Source organism: Pteronotus mesoamericanus, unplaced genomic scaffold, assembly GCF_021234165.1.
Source record: "Pteronotus mesoamericanus isolate MK-2021 breed Mesoamerican mustached bat unplaced genomic scaffold, CSHL_Meso_final scaffold_31, whole genome shotgun sequence".
Classification (NCBI taxonomy): Eukaryota; Metazoa; Chordata; class Mammalia; order Chiroptera; family Mormoopidae; genus Pteronotus; species Pteronotus mesoamericanus.
The window spans coordinates 17,762,782-17,780,512 of NW_026555312.1; the positions used below are offsets into that span (position 1 = coordinate 17,762,782).

At 38.5% G+C, this 17,731-nt stretch overlaps 1 protein-coding gene and 1 pseudogene across 1 annotated transcript in view; one reads left to right on the forward strand and one right to left on the reverse strand.

The window, feature by feature from the left end:
* Positions 1–617: 617 nt before the first annotated feature.
* LOC129085780 (rho-related GTP-binding protein RhoN-like) lies at positions 618–1,168 on the forward strand (annotated as a pseudogene).
* A 1,912-nt stretch (positions 1,169–3,080) lies between these two features.
* Positions 3,081–17,731, reverse strand: part of HIVEP1 (HIVEP zinc finger 1) — a 142,092-nt gene continuing 127,441 nt past the window's right edge. Inside the window, exons 8-9 of the mRNA XM_054591894.1 lie at positions 6,240–6,751; positions 3,081–4,635 (exon numbers count right to left, since the gene is read on the reverse strand). Of these exons, the coding sequence (XP_054447869.1) occupies positions 3,460–4,635; positions 6,240–6,751 (1,688 nt within the window). The 3' untranslated portion in view covers positions 3,081–3,459. The remainder of the gene's footprint in view (positions 4,636–6,239; positions 6,752–17,731) is intronic.

Here is a 17,731-nt window from a genome sequence, read left to right on the forward strand (position 1 = left end):
ATTTATTATTTTAAAATTAATTTTATTTTTCCATTAGTTTACATTCAATAATATTTTGAATTCTTCAGGCATACAGCATAGTGACTAGACAATTGTATACTTTACAAAGTGTTTCCCCAGATATTTCTAGTACTCGCCTGGTGCCATACATAATTATTACAGTGTTATTGACTCTATTCCCTATGCTGCACTTTACATTTCTGTGACTACTCTGTAACTACTGATTTGCATCTTCTGAATCCCTCCCCCTTTGTACCCAGCCCCCAGTGCACCACTCCTCTGGCAACCATCAGTCTCTTCACTGTATCTGAGTCTGTCCATTTTGTTTGTTTATTTTGTTCTTTAGATTCTACATAATAGTGAAACCATATGATATTTGTCTTTCTGTCTGACTTATTTCATTTAGCATATTTCCCTCTAGGTCAGTAATTTTTCAACCAGTGTGCCCTAAGAATTTTTAAGGGGCTAGGGGATGCAAATGGGGTGTTCAGCCCCAGGTAGGGGCTCAGTGGTGCTGTGAGATGCCAGCTGCAGCAGCACGAGAGGAGGCAGTGATGCCTGGGAGGGGCTCTGGGAGGAGGCTCTTAGCCAGGGCCGCGGAGGGGCGGTGCGGCTGATACAACGTCGTGGTGGTAGGGGACATGGAATGCGGCAAGATGGCGCTGCTGCAGGTGTTTGCCGAGGACGCCTGCCCTGCCTACGCAGGGGGTTATGTACCCACCGTGTTTAAGAACTTACACCTTGAGCTTTGAGATAGACAAGCAGCCATCTTAAGCTCAACAGGTAGGACACTTCAGGTTCCTCTTACTATTATAACGTGTGGCCGCTGACCTATCCTGATTCAGATGCTGTGTTCACCTGCTTCCACATTAGCTGACAAGAAACACTGAATAGTGTCAAGAAGTTGCCAGGGGAGACTCAGGAGTTTTGTCCCAATGCCAAAGTTGTGCTGGTTGGCTGTAAACTGGGCACGCGGATGACCTTGTCACAGTGACGGAGCTGTCCAAGCAGCGGCCTATCCCTGTTAGACATGAGCAGCGCACTGTGCTGGCCAAGCACTTAGGGGCCGTGTTCCAACGTAATGTGCTCCTCCCGGTCCTCCGAGCGCAGTGACAGGCACATCTCACATGTGGGCACTGTGGCCTCCCTTGGCCATCGGTGCAGTTAGGCTTTGGCAGCTGTGCCGTATGGACTAACACCGGTAACTGCAACAATCCACTGAGCTGGCAGGACAGTCAGATTGGAAGAACAGGAATGAAGGTACGTAAGTATCAGCTGAGAGTTGCAACCTCATGTGAGGAAATGAGGAGGGACAGTGTCAGGAGCGGGGCTGAAGGGCCCAACCATAAGTTCTTTGTTAGATTGTAATGGTGAGCGTCCTGCTTTATCTCCCCTTTGCCGCGCATTCCTAGCTGTTACCTAACATACCCACGGGACTTTGAGGAAGCGAGCAGGTCAGGCGCCTGGGCCAGGAGCTGGGCCAGGGGCGGGGGGACTGCGGGTTGGCGACAGGGGTGGAATGGCGGGGGAAGCTGGCATCCAGCAGTGACCTTGGTTGAGTCTCCGAACACCAACAGTACTTTCCCTCTCAGCCCAGAGTCCCCATGTCCTGCTCCTGGCTTCCTTTCCTAATGAAAGTGTCCATTCCATGACCTTCCCTTTTCCTTTCCTCTGGCTTCTACAGCTGCTCTCACTCATCCTTATCTCCAGGCCAACAAGCACGCAATTAAAAAGCAAGTTGAGAAGCCCCTTCCCCCATATACCCACTAGTTCCAGCTCCTCCTTCTCTTCCCCCAACAGTCCCCAAATAAAGACCATGTCTATGGGAAAAAAAAAATTAAACATGTAGTATCTGACTATTTAGTCAGGTGCAAGGACATCTTTTTCCTTAGATTGTTAAGTTAAAAAATGACAACAGACAACACACTAGTTGTTCGGTGTGAATCAAAATTGTATCTATTTTTTGTCAGATTGGCAAAAAATATTTTTTGGTGTACTGCACAATTTTAGTGGTTTGTATATACCATGAAATGAAAAAGGTTGAAAATTGCTGCTCTAGGTGAATCCATTTTGCCACAGATTGCAAGATTTCATTTTTTATAGTTGAGTATCTTTTATATGTATGTACCAACAACATTTTTATCCAGTTGTTTATTCATGGACACCTGGACTATTTCCATATCTTGGCTATTGTAAATAATGCTGCAATTAACATAGGGGTACATATATTCTTATGAATTAGTGCTTTGGATTTCTTTGAGTATAGTCCCAGAAGTGGAACCACTGGGTCCTCATGCTGTCCTGCTTCACCAACTTCCTTCCTATCCCTGAAATTTTCATGAAGCACGCTTTTAAAAATGTGAATACACTGATTTAGTGATGTGCTAAATATTCAAATTCCAACATTATTTTCTCACAAATCCAGCATCTGTAACAGTTAATAATGCAAATCACTGCAGTGGTAATTGTGGGTTCCCCGCCCAATTTTTCTGAATGAGTAAGGACAGTTAAGCCTCCCAAGACAGGAAGGATCATTACTAAAGAGTTATTTAAATAATTGAGAAGTTTTGTAACTTATTGTACATTTACCAGAAATCATCATACCAACATTCAGGAACTTTGCCCATTTCAGGCTGTATGTTATAAATACTTACATGTTCTTAAAATACTGAATCTTCTAATAAGTTAATGATTATTGAATTACTTATCACAAATAAGAAAAATAGGTCTCTCAGCTGTCTGGATTTTCATGAATTTCACATGTTGGTAACACCACCAATACCGCCCTTTGCCACTTTCTCAAAAACAGGGGTAAGGAGAGAGTATGAAACGAATGTAACCCAGGGCTATTTTCTGAACGCAGATGACTGATCACTAGATGATAATAAAGGTGGCACAACCAAAGCAAGGTAAAGTCAGTAAACAATATTTTACTGAAACATTTCATAACAGAAAATCTGTCTGAAGTGTAAAGTTACTTACTGTCTTACACAGAAGGACAGACCCATTTTCAAAGACTAATATGAATACAATAAATATGGAGTTTACATACTAATTTATACACAGATACTCTGCCCCACAGCCATAAAAATTTATACTTAACAGTGCAACATATAATTTAATCAGTTGATTTGACATTTTTCTTACTAAACACAAATAACTACCTGGTTTTCATATATATAATATATATTTTATATAGAGAGAGATATTCAACAATCTGTACAGTTTCTAAACATAAAACTCCTAAAAGGCACAATTGTCTATACAACATGTACAAAAATGGCTGGAGCTGACACAAAACAATTATTGGTCAAAAATTCATGATTGCACAAAGATTAGTCATGAGTTTATGTCAGAAAAATGTGCTTTAAGGGAAGGAGAGTTTTCAAAGTAACCTTTAAGTGTTCTATAAAAAAACAAAACAAAAAAACAAAAACAAAATCCCAAAAGAAAAAGCCACTAGGTTGCTATCACAAGCCTGTCTTCGTCGTCGTCACTACTCACATCACTGAACTGCGCAATGGCCTGTCTATGGGGCAGGGCCTTGGGCCTGGGCACCTGCCTGCCTGGAGAGAGAGTCTGCTGGCCTGACAGCTCTGGGAAATCCTTAGGATGTACCTTCGGCAGAGACTCTGACCTGTATGCTGGTTTGCCCTGAACTGAAGGGAGTTCATGCTTGGGCTTCACATGATTGACTGAAGCAGCCTTCCCTGTGTCCATTTTACTATAGTCATCAAGCCTTACATGGTCTCTTGTAGGGGCAAGTGGATCTAGTAGGTTTTTTGCATTTTCCCGCTGTGCTTGAGGTGACCCCTGAGGAGATGCGGTCTTGCTGCCCTGATGCCCACTGGCTATAGAAGTTGGCTTGGGGTGTGCCTCACGTGCTCTGTTTTGGGAAGCTGGTGTTTCGGGAGCTCCCTGTGCATCCACGGTTACTTGATTGACTGAGGGAATTAAAGTAGGCAATGCGATGTTCAAGATCTGGAGGCCGGGAATGTGTGTCTGAGGGTTGGTACTGCCCTGTGACGAAGGGTTTGCAGTCAACACCTGCAGTCCAACAGCATTGAGAGCCAGCCCTGGTGGGTGTACCTGCGGGGCAACGTTTGTATTGGCGAGGCCTAAGATATTGACGGTTTCCATGCTTAGGGATGGAAGTGACTGCAAGCCTGGTGCACTGAGGTTCTGAAGGCCTGGCACATGGATTTGGCCAATGGGAATACATGGCACAACGCTGCTTAATTCAGCCACTCCCGTGGAATTTGTAGTGCCAGGAACTTCTGTGATCGTATCTCCAGGAGTGCTAACAGTTCTGTGAATTACATTGACAGCAGGAATTGTAAGCTGCATGGGCCCAGCTTGAATGGGTACAAATGTAGAATACGTGAGGCCAGCAGGTACCACGTGGATTCCCCCAACTGGAACCATATTATAAGGTGTCCTTGACTGCTGTTGGGAATGCAAAGGAAGGTGGCTAAACAAATGAGTCTGGGGAGAAGGCAGGCCTGGAGTCGGTGGGAGAGTGATTTGCTGCTTCTGCTCCTGTGTGTCAGACTGCGGCAAGGCCACTGAAGCAACTGCCGCCACTGTCTGAGGGCTGCGCTCAGCTGCTGGAGGAAGTCTCATGAAAGATGTGTTCTGAAAGACAAGAGAGAGGAATCGGTTCAGGGCAGAGCTTTCTTAAGTCACTGGGCTAAATATTCTTCCTAATGAGGTGAAGGTATGCATATTTTATTTTATAAAAGTATGACTTTGCTAAAAATTCTACATTGATTAAAAAAAATAAATTTCCAATAGAAAAACTCTATTGTACTTTTAATCCTTTTATTTTCTAGTACAAGTAACAGCAGCACATTTTTTGTATAATACTTTGCATTTTTTAAATTTCCTGGATATTATCTCATTTATACTGAAATTAACTCTGGGATGTGGCTATAATTACATTCAGCTTTTCTTGTTGATTTTATTGCTGGCACCACCAGCTCTACCCCATTTTAAAGATTAGGAATCATTGAGAAATAGAAGTATCAGTTGGCAATAAGTATCAACTCAGGAAAAAATTAACTGGAAAATCATTCATTTATGAAATAAAGAGTTATTATGAACAAAAAGGTCAGTAATTGTTCATTTGCTGTCTTTCAACCATTGATAAGTTTATGAAGTATCTACTGAAAACCAGATTTCCAGGCACTGGAAGGCATGTGAGAGATTTTGGGACAGAGAAGATTGAAGTACAGGCAACCAATATGAAAGTAATGAAATGTTAATAGTAGTAATAAATCTTGCCTATCCTCTGATCCACCCAAGATTATCATTTAAATATTAGCTTTTTCTTGATATTTGTATTATAAAGCTACACTAATTTATATCATAATTCAATCTAAATATTAATATAGTTTAACTTAAATGTTAATGTAATTTAATTATGTTAATTTAGGGTAGTCTACAGAAATCCAAGCTTTCATAGTCTTTTTGTTTTTCTCCAGTGTCACCTAGTAAACTGAAATCTGCCACATTAAGAAATAAATCATAGTGCAGTTGTCAATGCATACAGGAGGACACAAAACTGTCAGTGACAGAAAAATGTATTTCTCACAGAATGAAATATTCCTCACCAGCCACCAGGCATAAACGCCGGGAATCATTCACAATGCCCTGGGGGGGACTTCCAAGGCCTGTATCTGGCCCTGAGCTAGTTCTTGGGCTGGAAGTTTTCCCAAGCTGCCACCGCAATTTGATCATTCAAGCAAAGTTATCTTCTTGATACCTTTTTTTGGGTCACATTAACTTTGCCATAGAAAGTGGTAGCTGTTTTGCCAACAGGGACAAAGTGCAAACTGTCTGGATAATCTAGTACAAATCTATTACATCAATCAATGCCAGTGGAAAAACAACTTGGAGTAGGAATGGGATAAATGTGTCCAAGATTCATGTTTGTAATAGGCACATAGACATTTTTCACTTTTAAGACGTTAAAAAATAAGGAAATAATAATAAATGAGTATATGACAAAAGATCCATTTGGTTCTGTCACAGATTTATAATACAATATATGAACTCTGATTAAAAAACCTAACAAGAATCTGAAGGAAGTAAATACCCTTTGCCCTTAAATTAAAAAAAAAAAAGTCTTAAACAAACTGATTTAGCCATAAATGAATAAATTAAGTACATTATTTTCTTAAGCCATTACGCTCCCCATATTTAATAGGTTAAACAAAAGGAAACAACAAACCATTTACCTGTGTTAAAGCAATAGCCTTTCCTGCCATGGACGTTCTCAGAATTTCTTCTGATTCAGGGTAGTCTACAGACATTTGATGACATGGAGACCTGTGAACAGTTTCAGGTGACCTAGAAGAATCTACAGGAATAGTTGTCTCATCTTCATCTTTTGCAGCACACTGCCTGGTCCTCACTGGGGACTCTGCCTTACTACTGTGGTCTGACTGCACTGTGCTCAGTACGGTCATCTTGGTGGGCAACGCTCTAGGCAGGATGTCCATTGGGTCCGTGTGTACCCCAGAAAAGCAATCAGTAATCCTGATGTCCTCGTCAGCACTCACAGAGTCCTGAAGGCTACTTCTAGAAGGAAGATGCTGTGGGCTGGCTGGGACGGAGGGAGCTGCCGACAGAACTGATTCAGCCTGGCTGTCTTCATCATCATCTTCATTTTCAATATCGTCTTCCTCTGGGCCATCAGATTCTTCAAGATCATACCCAGAGCGCTCAAAACTGAATCTTTGTCTATCATCTAATAAAAACAACCAAAAGGACTGGGTTATAGAATGTTTTGCAACTGGACGAATGCAATTATTTTTTTAAAAGTTTGGCAATATTGTGAGAGTATAAAAGACAAGGACTCTAACCCACAAAAAGCCTACAATTTAGTTAAGGAGAAAGACATGGGGAAGAATGAGTCAATCGGTCCAACAGGAATCAGAGAAGTGAGGCACTAACAGAGAGTGGCATGGCCAGGGGAGGCTTTGTTGAGGATGCAGAATGTGGAATGAGCTGTGGAAGAGCAGACAGGCAGAGGGTTGACATAAACAAGTCAGAAATAAAGGCCTCAAACATTAGACTTGTAAAATCCCCCAAAGAAGACTGAATATTAAAAAGCTTAATAGATTTCAATGAAATTATTTTCCTGAGTTCTTTTTTTATATATACTTCTTTGTGTTTCCCTTATATTGAACAAATTTTATTTTTTTACTGTTGCTTTTTAAAAGAATCGACTTAATTATCAGGTGATTTTTTTTTTAATTGTTCAAATACATTTGTCTCCATTTTCCCGCCACCACTTTCCCCTGCCCCACCCACCCTTACCCTCCCTCCCTCAATCCTTCCCCATTTTGGCTTTGTCCATGGGTCCTTTGTTGAACAAATTTTTAAAAACCTGGTGGCATTTCATATTTATAAGCAAAATAATTTTCCTTAATACTTGAATAGTATTTTAGACATGCTTGCACTGTATTCCAAGTAGTAATATTCTCTTATATTTAAGCCTCCTTCTACTTTTTATCTTTTCACTTAGGTGCTAACTTTTCCCATCATTTTTTCATGCTGTAAGATTCAACCCACTCTTTACAGGATGGGGAACATTAATTAAAAATCATTCATATCAGTCTTATAATCTCATGTGAGACTGTATCTAACAAGGAATATTCAAGGTGGTCCAGGGAAGTCACAAAATTCTAATAAGCTCATAAACCTTACCTATTCAACATCTCGCAAAATTAGAGGCCCTTTTCCTTAGAAAATCAATGTTAAAAAATTAGATCGGTAAAGAATGCAAAACACCTATCACATTTCTTTCTCACTGAGCTGTAATGAAGCAGGTATCAGACCACATCAGCTTAGCTGTGATACATTCTGCATTTACACGTATGCTTTTGAAGAGAAAAAGATGTAAATAGAAAACAGGCAACTGGTATATTTCCTGGCTTTCCCAAATGGTCTGTATATTAATTTATCTTACTACTTTTTCTATATTACAAAGGTAAGTTCTTACAGAAAAGTTTCAGAAGACTGACACCAGCAGCGCAGGCAGTTATTTCTAAGATGGAACATACCATACAACTTTCATGTTGTTTATCTCAAGCATGTGTTATTTCTATAATTAAAATATTCCAAGATAAAATACAAGCATTTAAGTTCCTTTAATATGTGATTTCATAAGCCTTTTGTTTTAAGGGTTCTAATGTTTTGTTATAAAATAATAAATAAATAATATCAATTAATTGAGTCCTACCAGGTGTGTATGCTAGAAATGGAATGGATGATTTCTGGGTAAAATTCCTGATCCTGCCTCAGTAACACCTTTCCTATACTCTGATGTTTGAAATTCTAAAGTCATTCTCAATTTGTTTTGAATTTGCCACATTAGTGCCAAATCAGATATATTTTTATCATCATTTTTTCTTTTAAAGAGGAAAGTACAAAATAAAAACAGAAACTGGGTAACTGGTAGAAGCAAGAATCAAGAAGGGGCTGATTTCATTAAAGACCAACCTGCTACAAAGTCTAACTAGGGAGGGACCAACTTTAAATTTATTACTTTTTCCAAACCCAATGTAAAGGTCAGGTCCCAGGTAATCCAAGAGCCCAAACTCTAAGCAGAGACATTGTCTGTAGGAAAAGGGAAGATACAGCTTACATTATCAGGGTAGATGCAACAGGACACTGGGCAGCAGGAGTCTACTACATAGCTGAAGGATTGGTCAGAGTGAAGTGTGGGCTGGCAGGACTGAGTATATCCTCTGGGGTTACATTCTCTTGCAGGCTCATGCTAGGAACCCCACCCAAGTGCTCAGAGAAGGGAGCACTAAGTATACATTGTGGTCCAGAGTTGGGAGAAGAGGAGCAACAGCCACATAGCAGGGGCAAGGAATTCCACCTGGGTCCATCTCCTCTCTCTCTGCACTGTAGAAGAAAAACCTTACCCTATACTGGGAAAAGCAATACACACGGTCGTCTTTAGGACATAAGTGGAAACTCACTATAGGGAAGAAAGGAAATGAATAGAAGAAAATATACAACTCTACTTCTTGAGGAGGAACAGATTACCAGCTGAGTCCACCACAACAGCTGGAGGAGAGAAGAATGAAGTGCCATAGCCCAGAAATTTAAGAACATGGTACATTTAGAAGACTGGGAATGGATCACAGAAGCAATGGCATACAATCTCTTCACCCCCTACTGCCAAGCTAAAGAGCTTTAAGTGACTGGTAGCAAAATACTCTTAGGAGAGAGGCAGCGGAACAAGAATGTGTGGAGTGACCCTCTGTGAGGCACTATACAGAGGGAAGATCTAGAACTCAAACTGAACAGACACTGGTCTTGTGACTCATCATCCACCGCAAACACAAGGTATCTCTACAGGAATTGGAAGCCTCTGGCGCAGTAAGGGTAACCATGGCAACAGAAAACCTCTCAAGCCCAGTCCAACTCTAATTAGAAGAATTACCACACTAAAAGCTTAGCAGAAGCAGGGGCATGCCCATTACAAGGCATAAAAACTATTTACATTAGTCTGTGCTACCTTGTGTAAGATGTCAAACTTTCCACAAAAATTAACAGGCACACAAAAAGGCAAGAAAAAAACATACTCAGAAGAGAAAAAGCAGTCAGGACCAGTCAATATTGCACACATGTTACAACTGTCAGAGAATTTAAAATAATTATGATTAATATGTTAAAAAGTGCTAACGAGAAAGGTAGACAAACATACAATATCAAATGGGAATTTCAGATGAGAGATGGAAACCACAACAAAGAATGAAATGAAATATTACAAATGAAAAACACAGTAACAAGAAAACTGTCAAACCCAGAATTCTATCCCATTGAAAATGATTTTGCAAGATGAAAGAAAATACAGACATCCTTTGAGAAAAACAAAAACAGGGGACTGACTCACTGCCAGCAGACCTACTTGACAATAAATGGTAAAGAAAACTTTAGGCAGAGAAAATATGGTAGCATATGGAAACTTGGATCTACACAAAAAAAAGGAAGGGCAACAGAAACAGAATAAATCAAGGTAAAAATTTTTTTTTTTTAATTTAAAATGCTTGCTCTAAAAGCTAAATGAATTTTCATAGCAAAATAGTAACAATGTACTGTGTGTTTATAGCATATATGCAAATGTAAAAGATAATACAACTACAGCACACAGGATAAAAAGGAATTACGAATATACCCTTATAAAATCTTTAGACTACATGTAAAACAATGTAATATTACTTGAAAGTAGACAACTAAAACTTTTAAAAGGTATAAATAACAAGTCAATGTAGAATATAAAATAGAATCATAAAAATGCTCAATTAAGGCATAAAAAGAAAAAAAATGAAACAAAAAGTAGCTGACAAGATAAAATGGTAGGTTCTGATCCAACTACACTAAAAGGAATGGTCTAATGCAGCGATTTTCAACCACTATGCTGAAAGAACTTTTAAAACATACAAAACATGACTCTTTAGTCAGGGGCACTGACCTCTTTTCCTTCAGATTGTCAAAAAAAAAAAAAAGCAACAGCCAATACAACAATAGCCATCCTGTGTGAATTAATAAAAAATATACCTATTTTTTTAGTCAGATCAACAAAAAAAGCAAAACATTTTTTTGTTGTGCTACAGATTTTTAATGTGTCATGAGATAAAAAAGGTTGAAAACTGCTGGTCTAACACATGAGTTAAAAGAGAAAGACTGCCAGACTGGATAAAAAAGCAAGTCCCAGATATATAATGTGTACAAGAACACCATTTTAAATAAAAATATATAGATTGGAAGTAAAGTCTGGAGAAAAATACACCTTAGATCATTAACTAAAATACAGCTGGAGGGAAAAAAACCCTATACTCATATCAGATGAAGTAGACTTTAGAACAAGGTGTATTATCACAGATAAAAAGGGACATTATATAATTAATGATAAAGGGGTTAACTCTACAAACATACAATTCCAAATGTGTAGCAACTAGCCAAAGCTCAAAATAAATGAGGCTAAAAGTGCAAAAAAGTATTAAGTACACAATCATAGTTGAAGACTTCAAGAGTCCACTCTCAGTAACTGATGAAATGAGTATTTAGAACATCAGTCCTAGAAAACCTGGGGAACAATATCAACACTAACAGACATTTAAAGAATGTTTTGCCCACCAACAGCAGACTACACTTTCCTTATACATGTATATGGAACATTCACCAATACATTATCAAATTCTGAGCTACAAAATAAACCTCAACATATTTAAATGAATAGAAATGACAGAATGTTTTTGGATGAGAACAGAATTAAGCTAGAAATGAGTAATTAGAAGATACCTGAAAAACCCCCAAATACTTTGGAATTAACATATTTCTATATAATCCATGGGTCAAAGAGAAAAATCTCAAAGAAAAGTTAGAAATATTTTGAACTGGATGAAATGTAAATGTACAGTCAATATTTGTGGCATGCAGCTAAATTTATTGTAATAGATGCCTTGATTAGAAAGTATGAAAAGCCTCAAATAAATAATCTATTATCACCTTTGGTAATCAGAAAAAAATAAGAAGAGGGAAGGAAATAATGCAAGAAGAGGGAAGGAAATAATAAAGGTGAAAACAGAAATAACAAAACTGACAAAAGAAAAGTAGACAAAGTCAATGAAACCAAAAGCTGGATCCTGGCGGGGGGCGGGGGGAAGGAGGTGGGAGGGTTGGTGGTGGAAATCAATAAAATTGATAAACCTCTGGTAATACTGGCCAAGAAAAAAAATAAATTATCAACATCAGGCAAGAAAGAGAAGACAGATCACTACAGATCCTACAAACACTGAAAGGAAAAGAAGGAAATCTATGAAAAACTCTGACCTAACAATGAACTGGAATTCAAAATTAAAAATACAATATTACTTATAATAAAAAAAGAAATATTTAGGTATAAATTTTAAAAAGTGTAGGATCTGTATGGTCAAAACTACAAAACACTAGTTAAAGAAATCAAAGATGGGAAATAAACAGAGAGATATACTATATTCATAGACTGGAAGTCTCAATATTAAGATAGTATTTCTCCCGACTTTGATCTATAGATACAATTTCATTAAACAATCTCACAAGCATTTTGCACATATTCAAAACCTGATTCTAAAATTCCTATGGAAAAGAAAAGAAACTAAAATAGTTGAAACAATTCTGAAAGAGAAAAGTTGAAAGACTCACACTAAACAGTATGGTATTTGAGGACAGTCATATAGGAGCATCAGATCAGAAGACAGAATCCAGAGATAAAATACCACACAGATATAGTGAACTAAATTTTGACAAAAGTAATTCCATGAAGAAAGAATAGTTCTTCCAGCAAATGGTGATAAAACAAATGGACATCCAAATACCAAAAAATGGAATGCCAATACATACCTTACATTTAACACAGTAACTCAAAACAGATTATAGACCTAAATGTACTATTGGGTTGGCCAAAAAGTCTTTTAGTTTTTTCTGTAAAATAAAAGACACATTTTTTATTTTCACCAATAACTTTATTGATTTGGATATTTTGAGTATGTCAGCCATCTCCTGCATTGTATAACACTGATTGTTCCTAATTATTGTCTTCATTTAATCACTAGCAACTTCAACTGGTCTGCCTGACTGTGGAGCAACGTCCAGTGAGGAACCTCCAGCATGAAACTTTGCAAACCACTCTTAACACTTTTGATCAATCACAGCACCTTCTCCATCCATATATTGCACAAATCTTAATTTTGCATTTCAGTTGTGTTTTTATCTTTCTTGAAATAAAGCATAATTTGCTGAAAATGGCGCATGTTTTCTTCCATCTTCAATATTAAAATGGCCACATAAAAATTCACCAATTTTGGTAAGTTTTTTTTTAATGTACACTGCTATGACAACTGTCGCAATACAATCTAACAAAATTGTTTCAAATGAAGTTAAAGACAACTAAGCATTACTAGAGCCATCTTATGTAAAAATCCAAATTTTTTGGCCAACTCAATGTATAAAACTATACAACTTGTTAAAAACTATAGAAATGTGCGTGACCTTGGGTTAGACAATGATTTCTTACATGTGACACTGAAAGTAAAACCAATTCAAGAAAAAAAAATTGATAAACTGGACTTAATGTTAAAAATATTTGCTCTGAGGAAAACACTGCAAAAGACAAGACAAACAAATGACTGGGAGAAAACATCCACAAATCACATTTCTGACAAAGGGATTATATCTACAATATATGAAAAACTATCAAAATTCAACAGTAAGAAAGCAACATGCTTTAAAAGATGGACAAAATTTCTGAATAGACACTTCATCTAAGAAGACTTGTGGAAGGCAAACAGCATATTAATAGATGTGCAGCATCATCAATCAGGAGGGAAATGAAATTAAAACCACTATGAAATATGACTACACACCTATTAGAATATTTTTAAGTATATTTTATTGATTACGCTATTACAGTTGTCCCAATTTTTTTCTCCCCTTTCTCCCCCTCCTCCCAGTATCTCCCTGCAACCCTTAGTTCATGTCCATGGGTTGTGCATGTGAGTTCTTTGGCTTGCCCATGTCCTATACTATTCCTAACCACCCCCCTATTTTGCACCTACTATTTATGCCTCTTATTCCCTGTACCTTGACCCCTATTCTCCCCCCCACCACTGATCACCCTCCACGTGATCTCCATTTCTGTGATTCTGTTCCTGTTCTAGTTGTTTGCTTAGTTTGTTTTTGTTTTTATTTAGGATCAGTTGTGAATTTGTTGTCATTTTACTGTTCATAGTTTTGATCTTCTTTTTCTTAGATGAGTCCTTTTAACATTTCAGATAATAAGGGCTTGGTAATGATGAGCTCCTTTAACTGGACCTTATCTGGGAAGCACTTTATCTGCCCTTTCATTCTAAATGATAGCTTTGCTGGGTAGAGTAATCTTGGGTGTAGGTCTTTGCCTTTCATGACTTCGAATACTTCTTCCCAGCCCCTTCTTGCCTGCAAGGTTTTTTTGGAGAAATCAGCTGATAATCTTACCGGAACTCTTTTGTAGGTAACTCTCTCCCTTCCTCTTGCTGCTCTTAAGATTCTCTTCTTATCTTTAATATTGAGTAACTTAATTACAATGTGTCTTAGTATGTTCCTCCTTGGGTCCAACTTCTTTGGGAATCTCTGGGTTTCCTGGACTTCCTGGAAGTCTGTTTCCTTCGTCAGATCAAGGACGTTTTCCTTCACTATTTTTTCAAGTAAGTTTTCAATTTCTTGCTTTTCCTCTTCTCCTTTTGGCACCCCTATGATTCAGACGTTGGAGCATTTGAAGTTGTCCCAGAATTTCCTTAGACACTCATTTTTTTGAATTCTTGTTTCTTCATTCTGTTCCTGTTGAATGTTTATTTCTTCCTTTTGTTTCGAATCATTGATTTGAGCCTTGGTTTCCTTCCCTTCCCTGTTGGGTCCCTGTATATTTTCCTTTATTTCACTTTGTGTAGCCTTCATTTCTTCCTTCATTTTGCAACCAAGCTCAATCAATTCTGTGAGCTTCCTGATTACTAGTGTTTTGAACTCTCCATCTGATAGGTTGTCTATCTCCTCATCATTTAGTTCTTTTTCGGGAGTTTTGATCTGTTCTTTCATTTGGGCCATAGTTCTTTGTATCAGTGTGCCTGTTAAGTTGTAAGAGGGAAACCCTTAAATGTTCACCAGGGTAGGGCAACCCTCTTTGCTGTGTTGTGGCACTGTCTGTGGAGGAGGGGTCAGAGAGGGAACAATGCTGCTTGCTTGGCTCTCGCCCCACTTTTTGTCACTTCCCTCTCTTCCCACAAGTGGACTGTGCCCTTTCAGGGGCTGATTCCCAGGTAGGTTCTAGGATCCTGTGGGCCTCTCCAAAGGACTGCCCTGGGAGACCAGGAGTTTCTCCCACTGCTGCAGCCCTCACAGATTTTTACAGCCAGGGGTTTTGAGTGTTTAGTTTCCTGTGCTGAAACCCTGGGTTTCATGGTCTGTCTTGCTGCCCCGTTGTTCCTCCTGGCTTACCCGCAGGAATGTGGGATTGCCCGCCCTGGTCCACCAGCCTTGCCTCTCATCCTCTCTGCCGTCTCCGCCCCTCCTACCAGTCTGGATGCATGTTTCTTTAACTCTTTGGTTGCTGGACTTCTGTGAAGTTTGATTTTCTGGCAGTTCTGGTTGTCTTTTGTTTTTAAATTGGTTGTTACCTTTCTTTTGGTTGTGCGAGGAAGCAAGGCATCTCTGCGTACGCCTTCATCTTGGCCAGATCTCTACTAGAATTTTTTTTCAAGTGTACTGGTAATGGTTCAACAATAATTAGGCTCTCATACATTACTGATGGGAATGTAAATGATATAACCACTTTGGAAAACAGTTTCACAGCTTTCTTACAAAACTCAGTGTGCACTAATCAGATAACCCAGAGATTCCACTCCTAGACAGAACCTTACAATGCCCAAAACTGGAAACCGCCCAGATGTCTTTAAACTGGTCAGTGATTATATGCAAATTATGGCACATCAATACAATGGAATGCTTCTCAGCAACGGAAAGGAATGAATTACTGACTTAACAACATGGATGAATCTTACATGCATTTTTTTAAGTTAAGGAAACCAGACCCCCAACGGTACTTATTGTATGACTCCTTTCATATGATGCTCTGGAAAAGGCAACACGATAGGTAGAAAAAGATCAGTGGTTGCTAGGGGATGTTAGGTGGGGGAGCAGTTTTCTATAAAGGAGTGGCATGGGAATTTCAGGGGGTGAAGGAACTGTTCTGCATGGAAGTATAGCAGTGAACATATAACTCTATGCCTTTGTCAAAAAACTATAGAACTATATACCACAGAGATAATTTTATTGTACGTAAATAATAAAAACATAATCAATGAGGATGTGGGGGGAATTTAAAATGAAAAGCAAGCTGAGAAAGATGACTCTAACTGAAATACAAATTACCCATATCACCACAGTGAAAGGATGGGAAGAAAAGATCCTGACCCAAGTGTCCTTAGGAAAGGGTCCTGACTAGATACTGTTAAGGCTAAAGACAAAAATAACCACACACGAACACTGCACTGTAATTATAAATGTTTTTACAGGCGGGTTAGGATTTCTGAAACTAATTTATTGATATACTAGAGCTGAACAAGTATGTGAACCCACTGTAGAGGAGAATCAGGTTTCTCATTGTAGGTGAAAGAAAGAGAAGGAAATAGAGAAGACTGGAATAAACACTATGTTGCTGGATGGAACTGGAATGGTCAGTAAGGACTCATGTTCTCCTTTATACAGAGCAGATTAAAAACAAATGGGAACATGTTGAAATGGAACAGGGAGAGACCTCAAAGAACTCTCAATGGTCAATGAGAACCTGAGCTACACAATCAATAACAACAGTGCTGGAGTATAACCCAAAAGATAAAATAAACCTGTTGAGTCCACACTGCTATAAATCATTAATTGGTTGATGCAGGGATGGAGGAACTGTACTTTTCCTTACAGGAAAGTCCAATTGATAATTTTGAACACAACAGTAACCGTCACCACAGTCAAGATCCATCAATGTGTAAAAAGGATATCTGCATAGTCTCAAATTTATGAAAGCAACAAAAGTAAATTTACAATAGAGTCCTGGCAGATATCACCTAAGTCAAGTGATGAATCTTAACATGACCAGTAGTACATAATGAAATAATGTGTCCCCCAGTATGTGCTAATAAAAAAAGCATATTACCTTACCCATATTTTCCTAATGATGCACAACCTCAATCCAATCATGAGCACATATCAAAAAACCCAAACTGAGCCCTGGCTGGTGGTGTTCAGTGGACTGAGGGCCAGCCTGCAAACCAAAGGGTCACTGGTTCGATTCCCAGAGAGGGCATATGCCTGGGTTGCTCATCAGGTACCCAGTTGAGAGCGTGGGAAAGGCAATCACACATTGATGTTTCTCTCCCTTTCTCCTGCCCTTCCCCTCTCTGAAAATAAATAAAATTTTTTAAAAAACCAAACTGAGGAACATTTCACAAAATAACTGACAGTACTTTCTACAAGTGTCAAGGTCATGAAGGGCAAAAAAGACTGAGGAACACACTGGAGGAGCTTAAGGAACCATGACAACTAAGTGCAATGAGGGATCCTGGAATGAGATTCTGGGACAGAGAAAAGATATCAGTGGAAAAACTGGTGAAATCTGGTAAGTTCTGTACTTTACTTAGGAAGTTGAGCTGAGGTTAATTTCTTAGCGTTGACAAATAGTCAATGGTTATGTAAGAATGCTAACATAACGGGAAACTGGGTGAAGAGTATAACAGGAATTTTCTACACTAGTTTTGCAACTTTTCTATAAGACCGAAATAACCTTTTAAAAAATACCATAAAAAACTATGTCAATGCTCCAAAGTCTGTATTTTACTCTACTGACACCAATAGGCTGTCTCATTCAGATATGCTTACACTCTACTTCCCTACTGTTCTTTTACTGATGTTGTCTTCTCCTTCTGATAACCAATTTTTTTCTTTCCTATTGTTTAATAGGAAACTATTAATTCTTGAAACCAGTTCCAGGGCTTCCATTGGTAAATTTAAAAGAACAGAAAATTTCTCCAAAATATGCCCTATCCTATCTATGTGTTTACAACTTTTACCACCTCAAACTGTTACTTTGTATCTATTTTTGCAGTTTTTATTCCCTGATACATATGATGTAGCCTATTCCAAC